Source organism: Taeniopygia guttata, chromosome 5 (assembly GCF_048771995.1).
Source record: "Taeniopygia guttata chromosome 5, bTaeGut7.mat, whole genome shotgun sequence".
Taxonomy (NCBI): Eukaryota; Metazoa; Chordata; class Aves; order Passeriformes; family Estrildidae; genus Taeniopygia; species Taeniopygia guttata.
The window spans coordinates 20,877,093-20,894,298 of NC_133030.1; the positions used below are offsets into that span (position 1 = coordinate 20,877,093).

Consider the following 17,206-nt stretch of genomic DNA (forward strand, 5'->3'; position numbering starts at 1 on the left):
GCAGGCAAACACTGCCGCAGGCTGAGACAGAATATGACGAAAAGCAGGGATGTGAGAAAAATTCCTCTGACAGTACTTTTTCTGCAGGTGTGCTGGTTGATGTAGATATCTGGTAAGCTCCGTTTTCTTGGGGCTCCATTTTCGCTGGACCCACTGTGAAAGACTGTATCCACAGGGATAAAATATTACACATACACTCACAGCACTACTTCATTATAATGCTCTCCACTCCCTCAAAAAACAAAACCAGTGCAAAATGGAAACAGCAGCTTTTCTTTTACAAGAACAAGGAGACCACATTAGAATAGCAAGAATTTCCTCTCTAATGGTTTTCTTGTGGGAATCTATAATGAGCTGCCACAGTATGGAACATCCATATGTGTGTGTGCATGCATGCAAGTCAGGGTGAGCAATTGCCTGTATTTTCTGAAAAACCCAAACCTTGCTCACAGCTTGCTACCAGCACCTGTTTATAACCTCCTTTTATTTTTTTTTTAAGCTCCTGAGGCATCAGTTAAGCCACAGTGTCAGGTTCTCCATTCTAGCTCCACAGATATTTTGCTCCCCAGTGCTTAATCAGCCCACTGGCTCTTCAGGAATGACCCAAGTTTTGCATTTCCTCACCCTACAAAGCCTTACTTCAAGTTTGCACAAAAGCTCAAGGAACAAATGGCTTCCAGCAATGGATCAAGTAGGATATAAACAAATCACTCACTGCAACAAATGGAGCTGGGCAGATGCTTAAAACTCATGGTTTTGATCTCCACAGCTGAATTTATGGAATGAATTTTCTGGTATGGATCACATAATCAAGTTAGAAAAAGATCTGTCACTACTCTTAGAAGTTTATTGTCCTTAATTACCATTAAGTATATGCACAGAGGCATCATAAGAGCAGAGGACAGAACAGGAAACTGCTAGAAGGGGAAGAGGCAGACTTTTCAGTTTACACTAATGGCCTTAATTTAAGTATTCTTTTGTAAGTTTACTCTAGGATTGTATGCATAAATTTAGTTTTAAAATAAAGTAATCTTAAATGCTGAGAGGCAGCAGGGGCAAGATGGGCATCATTATGCTCTCCCTCCCTGCTACAAAGACCAAAAGAGGGAGAGGATCTAAAAAAAAAGGAGGAGATAAATTTGAATGAATGCAAAAAGGATAATGGGAAACTGTGATAAAGAGGGGAACACAGGGCGGATGTCACTGCCAGACTCCTCAAGGCGTCTTTAAGGAATCAGCCTGAGTCTGTACAAATAACCAAATGGACATGCCTTCCATGTCAGGAGTCTTCCACTGTTTCCGTGGCAAGACATTCACAGGTATTTCTCACTGGTGTTTGCTGTTGGCTTTCTGAGCCCCATTTTGTATCATTTCCTCTGGATCTGTGTGTATCTCAATGAGCAGGATGGCCTGGTCCTGCATGCTGGGGAAAGGGCAATAGATTTTCCAGAGATGCCTTTTGTTGTCCCCACAGTGAGGGCAGCCAAAGGGTACAGAAGCACATAACCTCTTGGCAAGGCTATTTGGCCTATAAATCTAATATTTCACCAACACAGACCAGAGTGTATTGGGAGTTTTGCCCAGGACAGGAGGTCTACAGAAGGTCCATGTGACATAAACCTCTCTGAAATCACTAACAAACACTGGACTTTGTCCTTTAGAGACTCCTGATAAGTGCAGTGAAGTGGGAACCAAGAGCAGAGAGATGCCAGCAATGGCTGGATAGGAAATGACACCTTTGCTGTCGGGTCTTCAAATTGCCTGGTTGACCGGGAGATCTGCCAGCATAAACTTTCTTCCTAACAATAGTGGTCTTCTGAAAGCATCATGCCAAGCAAAATGGGCAGAGACATCCTTCACTAGCCACAGCATCCCCTCCATTTGCCTGCCAGGGAGCATCTTAACAAGCACCAAAGCCAGGAGCTCGGGCCATCCCCAAGCTCTTGCCTGTGCTTCAGCAGGTTTCAGGTCAGACCCAGAAGCACAAGGACTGTTCTAGCAAATTCTTTGTGTGGATGATCCTGTTTTTCGGAGAGGGAATAGGGAAGAGATGGCTTTCAACTCTCTTCTGGGCACTGAGGAAGGCGGGTTTTAGCTCACTGAGCTCTCCTGGTTCCCATCTCCTCCAGGAGAATTGTAATAAAAGCAGCTGGAGGGAAAGCCCTAGTGTTTCTCCTGTGGCTCAACAAAGGCTCTGTTTCTCAGGCCATCATTCTACCATCATCTCTGTCAGCATCTGCAGCCACAGAAGGGAAAGACAAATCTGTTCTTCTGCTCCTGGATCATTTGCAGGCTATTGAAACATTAATTCATCTTCACACCATTGAGAATGGGGGAAGAAGGCATGTTACTTCAACCCACAACTTTTGTGCAATACAGTTTGAGTGAAGGCAGGGTTTTCCTTCAGGGGGAGAAGAGCCTCAAGTGGGAATTTGGGAGGAGGAGGTTGTAGGAGTGAGGTCCATGCTAGCTGCTGAGGGGCAGTTTTAGGGAGACACAACAAGGGCTGTGCCCAAGGGATCCTTCCAGACAGTGTGAGCATTCAGCTTGTGCAGAAGCAGGGGACTGCCTGTGCCCTAGCCCCTGCTGGGAAGAGGGATGCAGAGCCCCCCCTGGTAAGGTGACAGGTAATGTGCTCAGCATCATTCCTAAGCCTGGCAGAACAGGCTTGCCTGGAAAATGGAGAAACTAGGCAAACTTCACCATCTCTACCCACATTTCCACACTGCGGTGGTCTCATTTTTGGATGGATCCTTCAGTGGCAACTACTCCTTTGCTCTGGGCTAAACCATGGCAAGTGGCCACATAATCCATTGCGAGAAGTAAAAGCTGCCTCTGTCACCATCAGGAGCTTTTTGCACCATTTACTCAGCCACAAGCCAGACATAATCGTGCTTGCTCTGCAAGGCTCTGAAGAGCTGCCACGAGAGGAAAAAAGCCGTCAGAGCCCAAAACTGTTTCCCTCCCTCTAGCAGGCACCATGTGTACGACAGCAGAGGTTGCGTGGTAACGGCAGCAGGAAGGCGCCGGCTCTGCTCCCCTCGCTGCTGCACAGAACCGACAACAGCAAGGTACGTACCAGCGGCAAAAGCAGGCTCTGAAACTCCCGAAACTTTCCCTCCTGCTTCCCGGGAAGGGGCACGGAACCATTTTAAAGCCCTGCTTTGTAGGGAACAGCTGCTTGTGCTTAGTTGAACTGTTGTGTGAGGCAGGGTTATGGAAAGAGGGTGTTTGTAGGAAGAAAAAACTGGGGAGACGCTGAGATCTTGGGGGTGGAGGGAGAAAGGCAAGTCGGGGTGTTGCCTAATGCCTCTCGGCACTTCACAACCTTTCTTTGTTCGGTCTTGTGAAAATCTGAATGAGCTTTTACCGAGGCTAAAACTACCGGGAAACAATAGGGAGGGAGACAGGGAGTAGCCAGCAGGCGGAGGAGGAACCGAGCCAAGGGATGACGAATGCCTTCCATCCCTGACCAAGCGCTGCCACCCTCGCCCTGCCACGGGACGGATGTGCGGGACAGCCGCTGGTCACTGGGGTCAGGTGGGGGCAGTGGCACGGGGAGAGCCCGGAGCGCAACAGGCCTGGCAGCAGCACAAGCCCGAGGCGCCCATCCTCCACTGCTGTCAGGGTTTCGTTCCAAAGGGCTCAGAGAGAGAGGCCTTTGTGCCAGCGAGGTGCAGCTCTCTGCCGGTGTTGCGCTAAAGAGGGACACAGATAGAAGATGCGTCGTGGATAGACTGGTGCCGGGGATGGGGAGCGGGGACTTGCCAGGCCCTCCGAGCTGGCCCCCCATGCACAGCTGTCTGGAAGCTGGAAGTCAGGGAGACCACTGAGGATATTTTTGTTGTTTCCAGTTCAAACAATTCCTAGTTCCGTGCTCCCTGGGGAAATCTTGTCTCCCCTAGCTGAGATCTTGCCACGGCGCCTCTGCCCTGGGTGACCTGCATGCATTCCCATCTTGCTCCAGGTCTTGGCACACCGCAAAGGCTGCCCTCTCAGCTGGTTGGTACACTACCTCATCTTCTGTTTGATACTCCCACTTTTCGTGCTTCCCCTTATGATAGGGATTTCTCCTATCTTGTTTCCTGTGTATCCCAGTGCTCCTCCTCAGGGGGGATCAGGGAGGATGGAAAAAAAAAGGGGCAACAGGATATAGGAGTAAAAGGAAAGGGAGGAAAAGAGGTCGAAAATAGAGAAGTTGGTGAGAAGATGAAAAAGAGGAAAGACACAGAGGAGAGATAGCAGAAAAAAGGAGGGCACAAAAAGGAACAAAATACAGTGGTTAAAGAAGGAGAAAAATGAGAGAGAAGAGGAGAGAGGGAGGAAGAGGGAAGGGAGGGAAGAAGGGAGGAAGGAAGGGAGGGAGGAAGGAAGGGAGGGAGGAAGGGAGGGAGGAAGGGAGGGAGGAAGGAAGGGAGGAAGGAAGGGAGGAAGGAAGGAAGGAAGGAAGGAAGGAAGGAAGGAAGGAAGGAAGGAAGGAAGGAAGGAAGGAAGGAAGGAAGGAAGGAAGGAAGGAAGGAAGGAAGGAAGGAAGGAAGGAAGGAAGGAAGGAAGGAAGGAAGGAAGGAAGGAAGGAAGGAAGGAAGGAAGGAAGGAAGGAAGGAAGGAAGGACAAAGTAAAAAGTGAAAAAAAAAGGAAGTGAGGAAAATGGAAGGAAGGATATATGAAGGAAACATATAAAGGAGAGTGGAGGGGGAAAGAAAGAAGGGAAAAGAGAGGAAAGGAGGAAATAAGGTCAGAAAAGAGGGGGAGAGGGAAGCAGGGAGAAGTCAGGAAAAATTAAGAAAAGGAAAGACAAATAGAAAAGAGAGGGGAAAGGGCGTTAAGTGTCAGAGAGGGCAGGAATAAATGGAGAGGGGAAAAACCGAGGGAAAAAGGAAGAAAAAGGGAGAGAAAGAGGAAAAGGGGGAAGAAAGGGAAAAAGGGGAGGAGAGACAGATCCTGCTCCTCCCCGCCGCGATACGAGGCGGAGCCGGGCCGGAGCCGGCGGCAGCTGCGCGGTGGCGGCGCGGTGGTAGGAGCTGGGGAGCCGGGCCGGGCCGGAGGGAGCAGGGAGGGAAGAAAGGCTGGGAGGGAAAAGCGCTGCTTGCGGTGCGGGAGGCGGCGCGGCGGGGCGGGGCGGCAGCGCCTCGGGGTAGGACCGGGCCGCTCCCCGGGACCCCGGACGGATCGGGATCCCTCCTCGGCTCGCAGGAAGGTGCAGAACTCGGGGCTGCGGGGAGAACCTTTTCTCGATCCGGGGGCGGCTAAAACGGGAGAGTGCCCGAGCGACGCGGGGAGGGCTGTGACAGTCCGGCTGGCACTGTCCCCTCGCATGTCGCCGCTGGCTCCGATCCCCATCAGCCCGCGACACGTGGGGCTGTGGTGCGGTCCCCGGAGGCCGTGGGCCGGGATTCCCGGCAGCGCTCGCGTTGGGAAGGGAAGGGAAGGGCCGAGGCCGGGCACGTCGGTGAGCTCACGCTGCCGCTGGCGCCGTGTCCCGGTCCGGCCGCGGCTGCCGAGCCCCTCCCCACGTGGGTGCCGGGTTGTTGTGGGCGCGCCCTGACGGCAGCGCCGGTGCGCGCTGGCCTCTGGAAAGCCAGGCTGGGGTCCCCGCGATGTCACGGCGGCAGGCAGCGGGGGACTGGAATGAGGGAAGACGGTGGCTGCCTGCAGCTCACATTCCGATGGAATAGCTCAGGGATTATTTCTTTTTCATGCCCCATAGTCTGAGTCATGCTGGCCAAACCAGGAGACCAAGGCTACATTTTGTCACCTACTACAGCGCTGCCTTTAACCCCATCCCTTGTAGACTAAACCTAGAGCTTAGCTACTGGCCTTGGCATGTTTTTGTGCACGTTTATCTGGAGCTGTTCTGCACAGCTCTGTTTACATCAGTTCAGAAATGCAGTTTTACTGCAGACCCAAAAAAAAAAAAAAATTCTACTTACCAGCTTCTCTGTACTTGGATTTGCCCGACCAGAGTGATCTTTCAAGCCTTGGATGTCAAATTGTGGAGGAACACTTCTCCCGTCCACACAAGTTCCACTTCTCACATACAGACACATGTCCAGCAGGATTTTTAATTTGAGTCCAGGAAGGTCTTATGCTTATCGTTCTCATTCACCCAAATTATCTCAAAAATACCCCAATTTTAAGTACAGCTTGAGGGTCCACAATGGGTAAGGTGTGGTGTGCTGTTGGAACTTGGTGTCTATGTGGCTCAACAGTGCCATGGTGAGTAGCACCAGTGCCCCTATAAAGCTCCTTCTGGTTAAGCTCCTGTGGAGGGGGAATGTCTTATTCTCACACAAGCAACCTCCAGATAACAGGCTTTTGGTGTATCTCTTCAGGATTCCTCTGCTTTTTTCCTCTCAGAGGAACGCCTTCCCAAGTCCCAGACAAAACCATTCCAACTCTCTTGGCCTTATACTGGTATTTGCAAGTTTTGGAAAATTATAATCTGTCCCCTTTGCATAGTATGACTCATGGCTGAAAACTGGGGGGATTTAAGAACATTGTTCCTTCTCAGTCAATTAAAAAAAAGGTGGTTTTATTTTGTTTTAATTTTCAGGTCTTATCTCAACTGTCAAAATGGAGCTTGACATCCAGTGTGAAGAGATGAGCCCATCTAGATGGGCTGAACTTCTGACCACAATGAAATCCTGCAAAACCATCAGGTAGTAACTAGTTGTGTACCCTCTCTTTTGAGTAAGAACTGTTGCATTTCTCTCCTATGCTTTTCATCTTCAGAACTGTTTGACCTGGGACTTAAAAATTGCACAGCAACAGGAATGAGTCTACCTATTTTTATCCAGAAAGTTAATTTAAAGGGTGGATAAACCCCCATCCTCTTGCAAAGCTTTTTGAACTACAGATAAATATCCTTTGGTATGAAGTAATGTTGCCGTGTTTCTTGGTGTGCCATAGAGCTCAGCTAGGTAGTGTGATTTAAATATTTGACCACTATTTTGGCTATTCTGCCTTTGTCTCTCAAGAGGGGCAAGACATGTCTCTGTGCTAATTAGGTTGCACACTCTTTGGGTTGCAGGCTCGATGCTGTCAAGTGATTTTGGCTTCAGTAGTCAGGCACAAGCCTTGGACCATCAGCTTTTAATTTTTCAGTTGACCTTCAGAAGTACCAGCCTTGTTTGTTGAGCAAGCAATGGGAGGAAACCATCTCCTGGGTTGTAAGGTGTAGGACAGGGCCCAGAAGAGTTGCTACTGCAATCTTCCCCCTTTGCTGTTTGGGAATTCACACTTCATGGGATGGCATCATCCTGCTGGGGCTGGAGAGGATGGGCCATTTCATGCCAGCAGTGCCTCAGAGGGCATCGAACCTGGTGAGGGCAACTTCCTTTTGTTTTGCAAAGGAGCCTTTTGCAGACAAAGCTTCATGGGCCTGGCCTTGACTTCCCAAGGCCTGCCTTGGGTGGCAGAAGGCAGTGGGATGGTTGTCTCCTGGGCAGAGGCTGGGCTGCTCCAGAGGCAATGGATAAGGGTGACTGCTGCAGGGATTGTTTCATCAGTGTTGAACATGATCTCATGGAAGTCATGTCTTCTTGCTGGGGGAGGGAAGGAGAACCCTCCTAAAGCCTCAGTTTTCATACTGTTGTCTAAGGAGAAATGACCAGGCAACTTTTGGCACTTCTGGCTGTGGCTGTGCCTGGGGCTGTACGGTTCTTAATTACACCTTCTTTTTGCTCTGTGTCTTTTCTACCTCCCTCTATACCTCCCTGGCTGTCCCGTGGTCCTGATCCTTTCCTTGGCTCTCCTTTCAATTAAATTCATCTTCATCCATTTAGCAGCACCTAGAAGAATGCTGATGTCCCATGTGGAAAGCTGCTCCCGAACAGCAAACTCAGGGTTTGTGTGCCGAGATTCCTGCTGGAGGGAGATGGTGCAAACCAGCATGATTCACCTGCAAGACATCAACCTGCTGATGGGTGTCTCTGGGGCTGGCTGCAGTTCTCAGTGCAGAACCAGTCTGACAGCCTGTAAGCTGGCAGATGGTTTGTCCTGTCACTATTTAAGTGGAGGTGCTGCCTCCAGCTGTAGGGGGATGATTTGTGCTCTCCTCTGTGCAGCACAGAAGAGGAGCAAGGCTTGGGAAGCTGCCCTCCAGCCCGTCCGGTGGTGCAGCCCAGAGCACACCTTGTTTTGGGCCATGCAACACCCAGCAGGTCCTGTATATACTTATGGAGTCATCCCAAGAACCGCAGGAACATTGCCCACTCTGCTTTCATGAACAGTGCTCCAGCCAGGGAGAGCAGAGCAACTTTGAGGTCTAAAGTGCTCCTTCTCTCCTTGTCTTTCAGGTTGGATGACTGCAATCTCTCCAGCAGTAACTGCAAGGATCTCTCTTCCATCATCAATACTAATCCATTCCTCACAGAGCTGAAGCTGAACAACAATGAGCTGGGAGATGCCGGTGTTGAATACCTGTGTAAAGGGTTGCTGACACCAAGCTGTAGCCTACAGAAGTTATGGTAAAGCTCCACTGATTGTCTTGCTCTATCATGCTGTCACAAATGAGTGTTGTGAGGTCTCTTAAAGAACCAATGGCAAAGGCAAGTTTTATATAAAAGTGAAAGCACAACAATTTGTTGACAAGGTTCACTCTACTACTTATTAGATGGTTAAAGTACACAGAGAAAAAGCAAACAAAAATCTAAAGTTGATAACCAATGTCAACTGAAGAATTATCTACATGGAGGCTGGGGGAAGGGTCAGGACAGGAAAGGGTGAATAAAGAAGACAGTCCTTTTGAATTCCAAGGTTGAGAATCCTAAACTGAGTTCTGGACTGGACCAACACTTTAGACCTGAAAGTTTTAACTTTTAATTTTTAAATTAAAAGTTAAATTTAACAATTTAAATTGTTAATCAGCTTAACAGCACTTGATTAATAGCTTGAGTTAAAAAATTTAACAAAGGTTCATATAGAATTTACTATAATGCAACCGTAACTCACAGGCCAAACATATATCTAATGTACTTAATAATTCAGGACAGCAACAGTCACAGTCCATTTGCTTTAGCATATTCCCACTCACAAGCACACAAACCTAAAGGAGTATGTACAAGGTGCTCACCTGTGGAAAATTCCCCTCAAATTCAGTGAAGGACTCGCATCAGATGCCTTTGAGGTTGAACTCCTGGGAGTGGTGGTGCTAGCCCAGGATCCATCATCATTCAGCAATCCTCAGAATGCAGCAGACTGGAGAGTTCCCTGGCTCTGGGAGGCATTTTATAGAGGCACCCACCACATTACAGCATTACTGGGCTTCCCTCAGCAGCCCTGGTGTAGGAGCTTTAGTCAGAGCCAGTGCCTGCTGCCGCTGCTCCTCAGAAGCCCTCAAAGAGGGCTTCTGCCTTCCCTGTCCAGAATCTCTTCTGCAGGGTGCAGGAGTCCTCCAGCTCCTGAGGGAATCTGGGATCCTCAGGACACTACCTTGTAAAAATCATTTGCCTTTTAGATCAGCTATTAAAGTCCCTGTGCCCCGTGCAATGTGGACTCAGGAAAATAGAAAAAAAGTTGACTGTGAAGCTGATGAAACTGCAGCTCTCTGATGGTCCTTCAAGAAGTAACTGTGGTACTCTGTACTGAAAGACTTAGGTAATTTTTCAGAGTTCGCCCTAGGCTTCAGACTTCTCCACATGCTCAAGTAACAGCCTGGATTAGTGTTTTTCAGTTCTGGAGAAATAAATTTGGCCATTTTTGGGGTTCTGCTAAAGTGCCTTAAATAAAAGAGAAACCAAATAAAAAGGAAGTAAGAGGAATATAAAGAATAAGAGGAAATAAAAGAGCAACCAAACCCAAGTCAAACCTCCCTGCACATTTCTAGAGGGGGCAAGAAATCATAAGATGCCTTTGCTTTATCTCTGGGGTCAGCCTCCTCATATTTAAACCACATCTATAAACCAGTTGTGGAGAAACCTGTAGGGTGAATCCTTACTCTGCTGGAGATGCTGTATGAGTGATTACACTGAAGGAAGCATGCAAGCTATTCTTTTGTGGCACAGGTGTAGTTGATAAAATATTATAGCACAACTGTAAAATAATGGTCCTAACCTGGACAAACCACTTCCTAGAGGCTTATGCACCATCAGAGCTGTGGTGTCTTTTCCGAGCTCCAACCATAGCAGATAAACCTTTCTGAGAAGAGCCTCTGTAATTCTAGGAGTGCATTTCCCTCTCCCCTGTTGCCTCTCTCCTGCAGGCTGCAAAACTGCAATCTGACGAGTGCCTGCTGTGAGACCCTGCGCTCCGTGCTCAGTGCCCAGCCATCCCTGACAGAGCTGCATGTAGGGGATAACAGACTGGGAACTGCTGGAGTGAAGGTCCTGTGCCAAGGGATGATGAACCCCAGCTGTAAGCTGCAGAAACTGCAGTAAGTAGTCACTGGGCTTTTTCGGTCATCAAACAGGCCATGCTTGCTTTTCCCTTGACACGGGCAGGAGTTTTGTTGCCAAGTGTGGCTTTGTTCTTGTTTTACCTGAAATTGTCATATTTATTCATGCTGGTGGATCTTGTGGGTTTGGAAGTCAGGTGTCTGTTCCCATAGGCTCTGTTTAGCCCTCCTGGCAGTGGTGGCTGTAAATGCAAGACCTCTCAGATGCCCAGGAAACATCAGATTCTGCTGCCCTTGGTCCTTGTTTCATGACTGAGCAGGATCTGGGTATATTTGCAGCCAGCTCTCCCTGGGCAGGCACAGAGCGGAAGCTCTTGATGGTGTTGCAGTGCAGAGCTCAGCCCTGTCCTCCAAGTTGCCTATACACTGGTTTAATGGAGGCCTAATGTAAAAATTGGTCTTGCTAGGGTCCCCTGGGATCTAGTTTAAGAATTAACATTTCTTGAAGTGAGCAGAGAGATGCTGTCAAAAACTTACAGTTATCTCTGGTTTTATGCATTGCCTGATCTCAACACCAGGCTCGGCTGATTCTTGTTGGTAGCAGAATGTGTAAGGAGGGTTGTCTTTTTGCCTGGACTTCTTTTTTTCTTGCAGGCTGGAGTACTGTGAACTCACAGCTGATATTGTGGAAGCTCTCAATGCTGCTCTGCAAAGCAAGCCCACCCTGAAGGAGCTCAGCCTGAGCAACAACACGCTGGGAGATACAGCTGTAAAACAGCTGTGCCAGGGTCTGGTGGAGGCAAGCTGCAACCTTGAGTTACTACAGTAAGGAAGAGCTCGTCATCTCTAATGGCAACTAGTGCTGCTGCTAGTCATACCATCCACAGGACAGGAAAAATTGTTGTCAGGAATGCCTGAAATGTAGGCCAGATTTTTGCTGGCTCAGATTTATGTAACTGGAAACTGCACACAAATGTCTGGAGCTTTCAGTTTTGGCGTTTGTGGCACTCCCAAGTTAAACCACCACTTACTAAAGGAGACTGCTCACCTGTGTGTCAGAGCAGAGGAACAATCACCCTCAGTGGCTCTAGTTCTTAAACTGGAATTACCAGCCTGTTGAGTATACTTATTCAGAGACCTTTTTTTGCTACAAAACAAAGGTGCTGGGTTTGGTCTCATTTCTGTGGTAAAGCCCATGAAGGGCTTTCTGGGAAAAGCACAATTCATTTTATCTTGCCCCTGAGGTGCAGCAGGGGTTGGCTCACCAGGGACCCACTGCATGATGCTGCCAAAAGTTCCTCTTAAAAAGGCTAACTGATAAAAAGGGAAGTTTGGCAAGAACAATCCTTGCATTAATGCATATGAATGGCTGGGTCAAAGTGCTCTGCAGCCTCATGAAATGCAGGAGCACTGTGTTACCTCACCCAGAGTCCCATCTTGGACATCAGTATCTTCTCTGAACCTTGCAGGATGTGGCAGTACGAGCTGCACTGGTTTGCAGCAAGGACCCTTCTCAGTCTGAACTGGGGTATCGGGGTGTATCTTAACACAGTGGGTGTGGAGCAGCAACTCCAACTGTGCTTTTTCCTGCAGCCTGGAGAACTGTGGCATAACCAGGGACAGCTGTATGGAGATTAGTGCTGTTCTCAGGAACAAGTCATCTCTGATGGATCTTTCTGTGGGGGACAACAAGATCGGCGACTCTGGTCTGGCTCTGCTATGCCAGGGACTGATGCATCCTAGCTGCAAAATCCAGAAGTTGTGGTAAGGGTGGGCAGAGGTTTCTTATATCCCTTCTGCAGTTTCTGAGCTGTTTAGGTTGTGTTGCTGGTGTGCTCCAAAGTGGAAATTTCTCATTTACCCTTTATGGTCAATAAAGTGTCTCAGCTGCAAATTAGTTAATTCCCAAAAACTGGATGGAGAACACAATGAACAAGTAAGACCACACTGAAATTACTTGGATCAAATACTGGTGAGAGGGCAAATAGAAGTTTATGATGGCATTGTCTTGACTTCCAGTTGAGTTAGCTGTCTACTAGAATTGTCTATTTCTGTTTCTTTTTTTTTTGTGTGTGCTACAAACAGAGCTTTTGGTGCAGCAAGTGGAAAGTAAGGAAAGGAGGAAGCTGTGTGGTATGATGTATGAAAGGATACAAGAAAATGAGACAATGTAACCAGAAATTCAGAATACTAAAACAGGACTCTCTTTTCTAATCTAAGTAATTATTGGGAGAAAATAACATTTTGTTCTTCCCTGCAGGTTATGGGATTGTGATCTCACAAGTGCTAGCTGTAAAGATCTCTCCAGACTCATCAGTACAAAGGAGACCCTCACAGAGATCAGTCTGATAGACAATAACCTGAGAGACTCAGGGATGGAAATGCTGTGTCAGGCACTCAAGGATCCCAAATCTAAGCTTCAGGAGCTATGGTGAGCTGCTGTCAAGTTTCACATATATGCTGCCTTCTTTGGAGGCCTCACTGAAGAAAGATGTAAGGTGAAGTAATGCCCACCCAGATAGATCCTCATTTGTGATGGTTCCATAAGCAAATCCTGCTGGTTGTTACTGAAAGGATTTATAGAGTTAAAAAGAGCTTTTCTAGACTTAAGGACTTCAAAAGGATTTGTATTTCTAAACTCGTAGATACTTTGAAGATGTGCCCCATAACAGTTATCCTGTTACAACCAAAAGGAAACCAAGCATCACTTGCAGAGCTTTTAATTAATTGTTTTATCATGCAACAAATGATAGTTAAGAGACTTTGAAGTCTGTAAGGCCTGATGAAATAGCAAAATGAGTGCTGTGATCAGGTATCTCAGGCTGTCCACTGGAGCTAAACTCTCTCACTGATGAGACAAAAGAAAGCTCTAGTGACATTAAACATTTCTCATCATCCTGTTCTGTTGATTGTCTTACCTTTTAGGCTAGAATGGTCTAGGAGAGGAAATTTGTTCTTTCACTTAGAATTTGAATTTTCCTGCATTGGAGATTCAGCTCCTGCCCCAGCTGGGTTGTTCCCCTGCCCTGGTGGCCTGGAAGTCAATGGGGTGCCTCAGGAGTGCACAGTGGAGCCAACAGTAACTGTCAGAGGAAGACACTTCATCCTTCTTTGTTGCTGTGCTTCTTGGGCAGGTGCCTTTCCTAGGTGCACACTCCAAGACAGACATCCCACATAAAGGGTGGGAGAGGTGCTGCCTAGAAAGGACTGAGCAGATAGACATTGAGAGGAGTACAGTGACTGCAGGAAAGCCCTGCTTCCTCTGTTCCCACTGTCTGGGCTCCTGTTAAATAAATGTAAAGAAGTGAACAGTGCCTGATAGACTCTAGGTGTCCCACCTGGATCTCATCTCACTTTTGCCTTGCAGGGTTAGGGAGTGTGGGCTCACCACTGCTTGCTGCAAGGCTGTCAGCTCTGCTCTCAGCACCAACAAGCACCTGAAAGTACTGCACATAGGCGAGAACAAGCTGGGAGATGCAGGTGTGGAGCTGTTGTGTGAAGGGCTGATGCACCCCAACTGCAACATCCAGTCCCTATGGTAAGGTGCACTCTCAGAAGTTGTCTTCTCTCTTGCTGTCTGAATTCACCCTTTGTCTTCTACTTCATGGTCCTTATAGGTGCCAGCACAAGTGCTGGTCCAGCCTCACTAGAAGGAGCAGGCAGCCAGCTAGAGCATCACCTCCAGCCCTGGGATGGGATTTGCCTTCCCCATGGGCCTGTTCCCTTCCCAGCTGGGCCCAGCTCTGGGCTATGTGATGCTCAGGGCCCTGTGCTTGTTCTCTCCATGCAGTTGCACAGAAGCCAGAGCTGTGCTCTGATGCTTAAATTCACAGTGAGTGAGCGAAGCAGACGGGTCATGGGAGACATCAGTAAAACTTCTAAGTCTGTCCCAGAAAGTGTCTTTTGACCACTTAAAGCTACTTGGTCATCAACTGAGAGGCCTCAGTTACCCTCTTTAGAGAGGTGGCTGCAAGTCTCCAAGTGTAAGAGAAGATGATGCATGATGGTGAAATTGGGAAAAACTTCAGTGGGTTCCTTCTGTGCTCATAGCCACACGCTGTTATGCTTTAGGGAGGCCTTTGAGGTGTTCAGCAGTCACCACGAGGGCAGCTGCCTCTGTGCCAAGACCACAGGCCAGCCCCTGCTGATGTCTCGGAGGTGCCATCTTTGCCAGGATCTCTGGTCCGTGCTGGGGATGTCCACACCTGCTGCCCGGGTGTGGGCAGGGCTTCCTGGAGCCAGGGCTCACCGTGCTGGTCTCTCCCTCCTCTCCCTGCAGGCTGGGAAACTGTGACCTGACAGCAGGCTGCTGTGCCACCCTCGCCACCGCCATGGCCACCAAGCAGTGCCTCACTGAGCTGGACCTGAGCTACAACCCTCTGGAAGACGAAGGCATCAGGAAGATCTGTGAAGCCTTGAAGAAGCCCAGCTGCAACGTGCAGCAGTTAATGTAAGAGATGGTGGTAGCCCTGGCAGGGGTGGGAGGCTGGCACTGGTGAGAGACTAAGGGAGTCCTGGGCTGTAAAGCCAATTTCTGGCTGCTCTTAAACCTAGATGTGGCCCTTCCTGGGATATGACCTTCTCATACTGGCCAGCTGTGCATTTTTCTCTTTCCTTAACAGGAGGATGCTCACTAAATCTCGCTTGCCTTTTTGTTTTGGTGTAGTTTGTATGACATTTTGTGGAGTTCTGAAGTGGATGATGAACTGAGAGCCTTGGAAGAGTCCAAGCCTGAAGTGAAGATCATTTCATGAGAGGTGACTGCCTGCAGAACAACGTCAAAGCAATGTCCTCTTCTTAATCTGAACTTTTCATATGTAAAACTAATTAATTTAATAGGGAATATTCTTGTACCAAAACCATTTGTGGATTCCCTGAGTGGGTGTCTGGGGAGTTGATAGACCTTCTCTGCGTCTCTGGATGTACTAACTCTGAGACTCATGAAAGCTGCAGCATCACTATCCTTGAAATAAACAATTACTGTCTTGTAGAAGTGGGTCTCTAGCCTTTAGGAGCTCTTTAATCCTATAATCCCTTCTAACAAATTAGTTGGGCTTTAAAGAGAGCTCCTTTCCCAAGGCAAGAGAACTACCCACTGTATTGTTACTGGGTGGTGCTTTTGATAGGTCTCTGGGGAAGGCTTTCAAATCTAAAGTTGAGCTCTCCCCTGTCTTTCCCTAAAAGAGTTCTTGGAAAAGCAGTGGTGGCCAAGGCACTAAAAAAAAAAGAAATGACCAGCTGTTCAGCTGTGTAATGTCAAATTCATGTCCTTTGAAAAGTGATTTTCCTACAAACAAAAGATGCTGTGTGCATTTCTGCTAGTATGGGAAATTATTAAATGATTGATATGTTTGATCTGGCAAAGAGTAGTTCTACAGGAACTTTATACTTAATTTTTCTACTTATAAAAATAAAATATATCTGTATATTTCTCCTTTAAGACCAACATAGTTATTTGTGAACTGCAACATTACTAACACATGGTTTTACTTATTTGTTTATGGTTACTCCCTAGCTGAAACATGCCAGGAGAAGATCTTAGGGCTTTAGGTAAAGAAAAAGCCTAGAAGTTATTTCAGTTTTCAGGGGACACTGGGGTTTCATGCCCAGAGTTGTAACAAACCCTTGTTCTAACAGAAAATGCAACTGCTGCACACCTAAACCACAAAAAAAATGAATATAGCTTTAAAAATATAGAAGGCAAGCCTGGCATCATCCTTGGCTGGCCTTGCAGGATGAATGCCAAAAAATCCCATTCCCCAATATGTCATCCTGGAATGGTCACTTGGTGTTTTCTTCACTGGCATATTCTCTGTGGCACCCAAGGTAAAGCTGTTCTCTAGGCTTTGCTTCTTGCTGCTCACATTCATCCTGTAGAGGCCACAACCAGCTTTTCTTTGTCCTAGGAGGTTTGACCTAAGCAGTTTCTACAGTAGCCTTCACAAACTTAAAATGGTGCATGAGAAATAGCTTAGTTGTGTCTTCGGGCAGGTATGAAGGATAGGATTTGTTTTTTTCCTCAAGGCACATCTCTAATAATTGGCCAAAATGCTAAAACCCCACTCCTTTTGGCTTTGGTCTTCCCCATGAATAAAAACCATTCTAAGGGACTCATAAACAGGCTTTTCAGTTCATGGTGTCTCCTGGATTTGGCATGCACAGATGCCCAGATTAATTTCATGCTGGGGGAGAAGACAGGGCTCCAGAGGGTAAAGAAATATGTAGGGAGAGCCAGAAAAATCAGGATCTGGGAGGGTGTAAAAACAGCCCTCTAAAAAGACACAGCAAACAGAAGTGGATTTTCCCTATCCTGGCTTCCTGAGAGGGGGCTCTCTTCTCTTGCACTGCAGCTGCACTGCCTGGAAAATGCTCCTGTTCCTCCCCCACAGGCAGATGAGCACTGGGAAGGGTCTGCCACCATGGGCACACTGGAGGCATTCAGCTGGGACAGCCTGCTCCTGCCAGGGGTGAAGTCCACGCCTGCCTTTGATCCCAGAGTGGCTTTGCATTTCCTCCAAGAATGCAGTCAGAATTTGGAAAAGTCTCCACAGCAAATGCCACATGTCCAGCTGTCAGCCACAGCAAGGAAAACCACAAGAGCCGTATTTTGCCTCCTCATGAGCTCAGGGCATCTCAGACCAGGCTAGCCTGGTAGAGCTCTACAGTTCCCCCAGGATGGAGATAAATTGTGCACTCAGAACCTCTGCTGTGCTTTAGGACAACATAAGGTCCTGTGCTTGGCTCTAAAATGCAGGTAGAAATCCCAGGATCCAGGAGCAAGCCACTGTAGCAAGAGACACTTGTGCTCATAAACAACACTCGAGCAAGGATTTCTATTCCTTACTTGAATAAACCTCATTTGGTTTTATTCT

At 47.8% G+C, this 17,206-nt stretch overlaps 1 protein-coding gene across 3 annotated transcripts; it reads left to right on the forward strand.

Moving 5' to 3' along the window:
* The first annotated feature begins 2,817 nt into the window (after nt 1-2,817).
* On the forward strand, nt 2,818-15,774 carry RNH1 (ribonuclease/angiogenin inhibitor 1). Of its 3 annotated transcripts, none has more exons than XM_012574314.5 (10): nt 2,818-3,071; nt 6,555-6,660; nt 8,299-8,469; nt 10,203-10,373; nt 10,989-11,159; nt 11,928-12,098; nt 12,595-12,765; nt 13,702-13,872; nt 14,614-14,784; nt 15,001-15,774. In XM_012574314.5, the coding sequence occupies exons 2-10, from the start codon at nt 6,575-6,577 to the stop codon at nt 15,086-15,088; spliced, it is 1,371 nt and encodes a 456-aa protein (XP_012429768.3). In that variant the 5' UTR covers nt 2,818-3,071; nt 6,555-6,574; the 3' UTR covers nt 15,089-15,774. The 3 variants fall into 3 exon arrangements, with proteins under 3 accessions (XP_012429768.3, XP_030129914.2, XP_012429769.3); XM_030274054.4 differs by lacking the exon at nt 2,818-3,071 and adding an exon at nt 4,835-5,015; XM_012574315.5 differs by lacking the exon at nt 2,818-3,071 and adding an exon at nt 5,066-5,198.
* Nucleotides 15,775-17,206: the final 1,432 nt, after the last annotated feature.

Bases quoted from the DNA above. Each gene is read 5' to 3' on its own strand.
- RNH1 (XM_030274054.4), top strand. From the start codon at position 4,850: ATGGAGAGGGGAAAAACCGAGGGAAAAAGGAAGAAAAAGGGAGAGAAA. The intron at 6,661-8,298 runs GTAGTAACTAGT...CTTGTCTTTCAG, and splicing joins AAATCCTGCAAAACCATCAG to GTTGGATGACTGCAATCTCT. The intron at 13,873-14,613 runs GTAAGGTGCACT...CTCTCCCTGCAG, and splicing joins TGCAACATCCAGTCCCTATG to GCTGGGAAACTGTGACCTGA.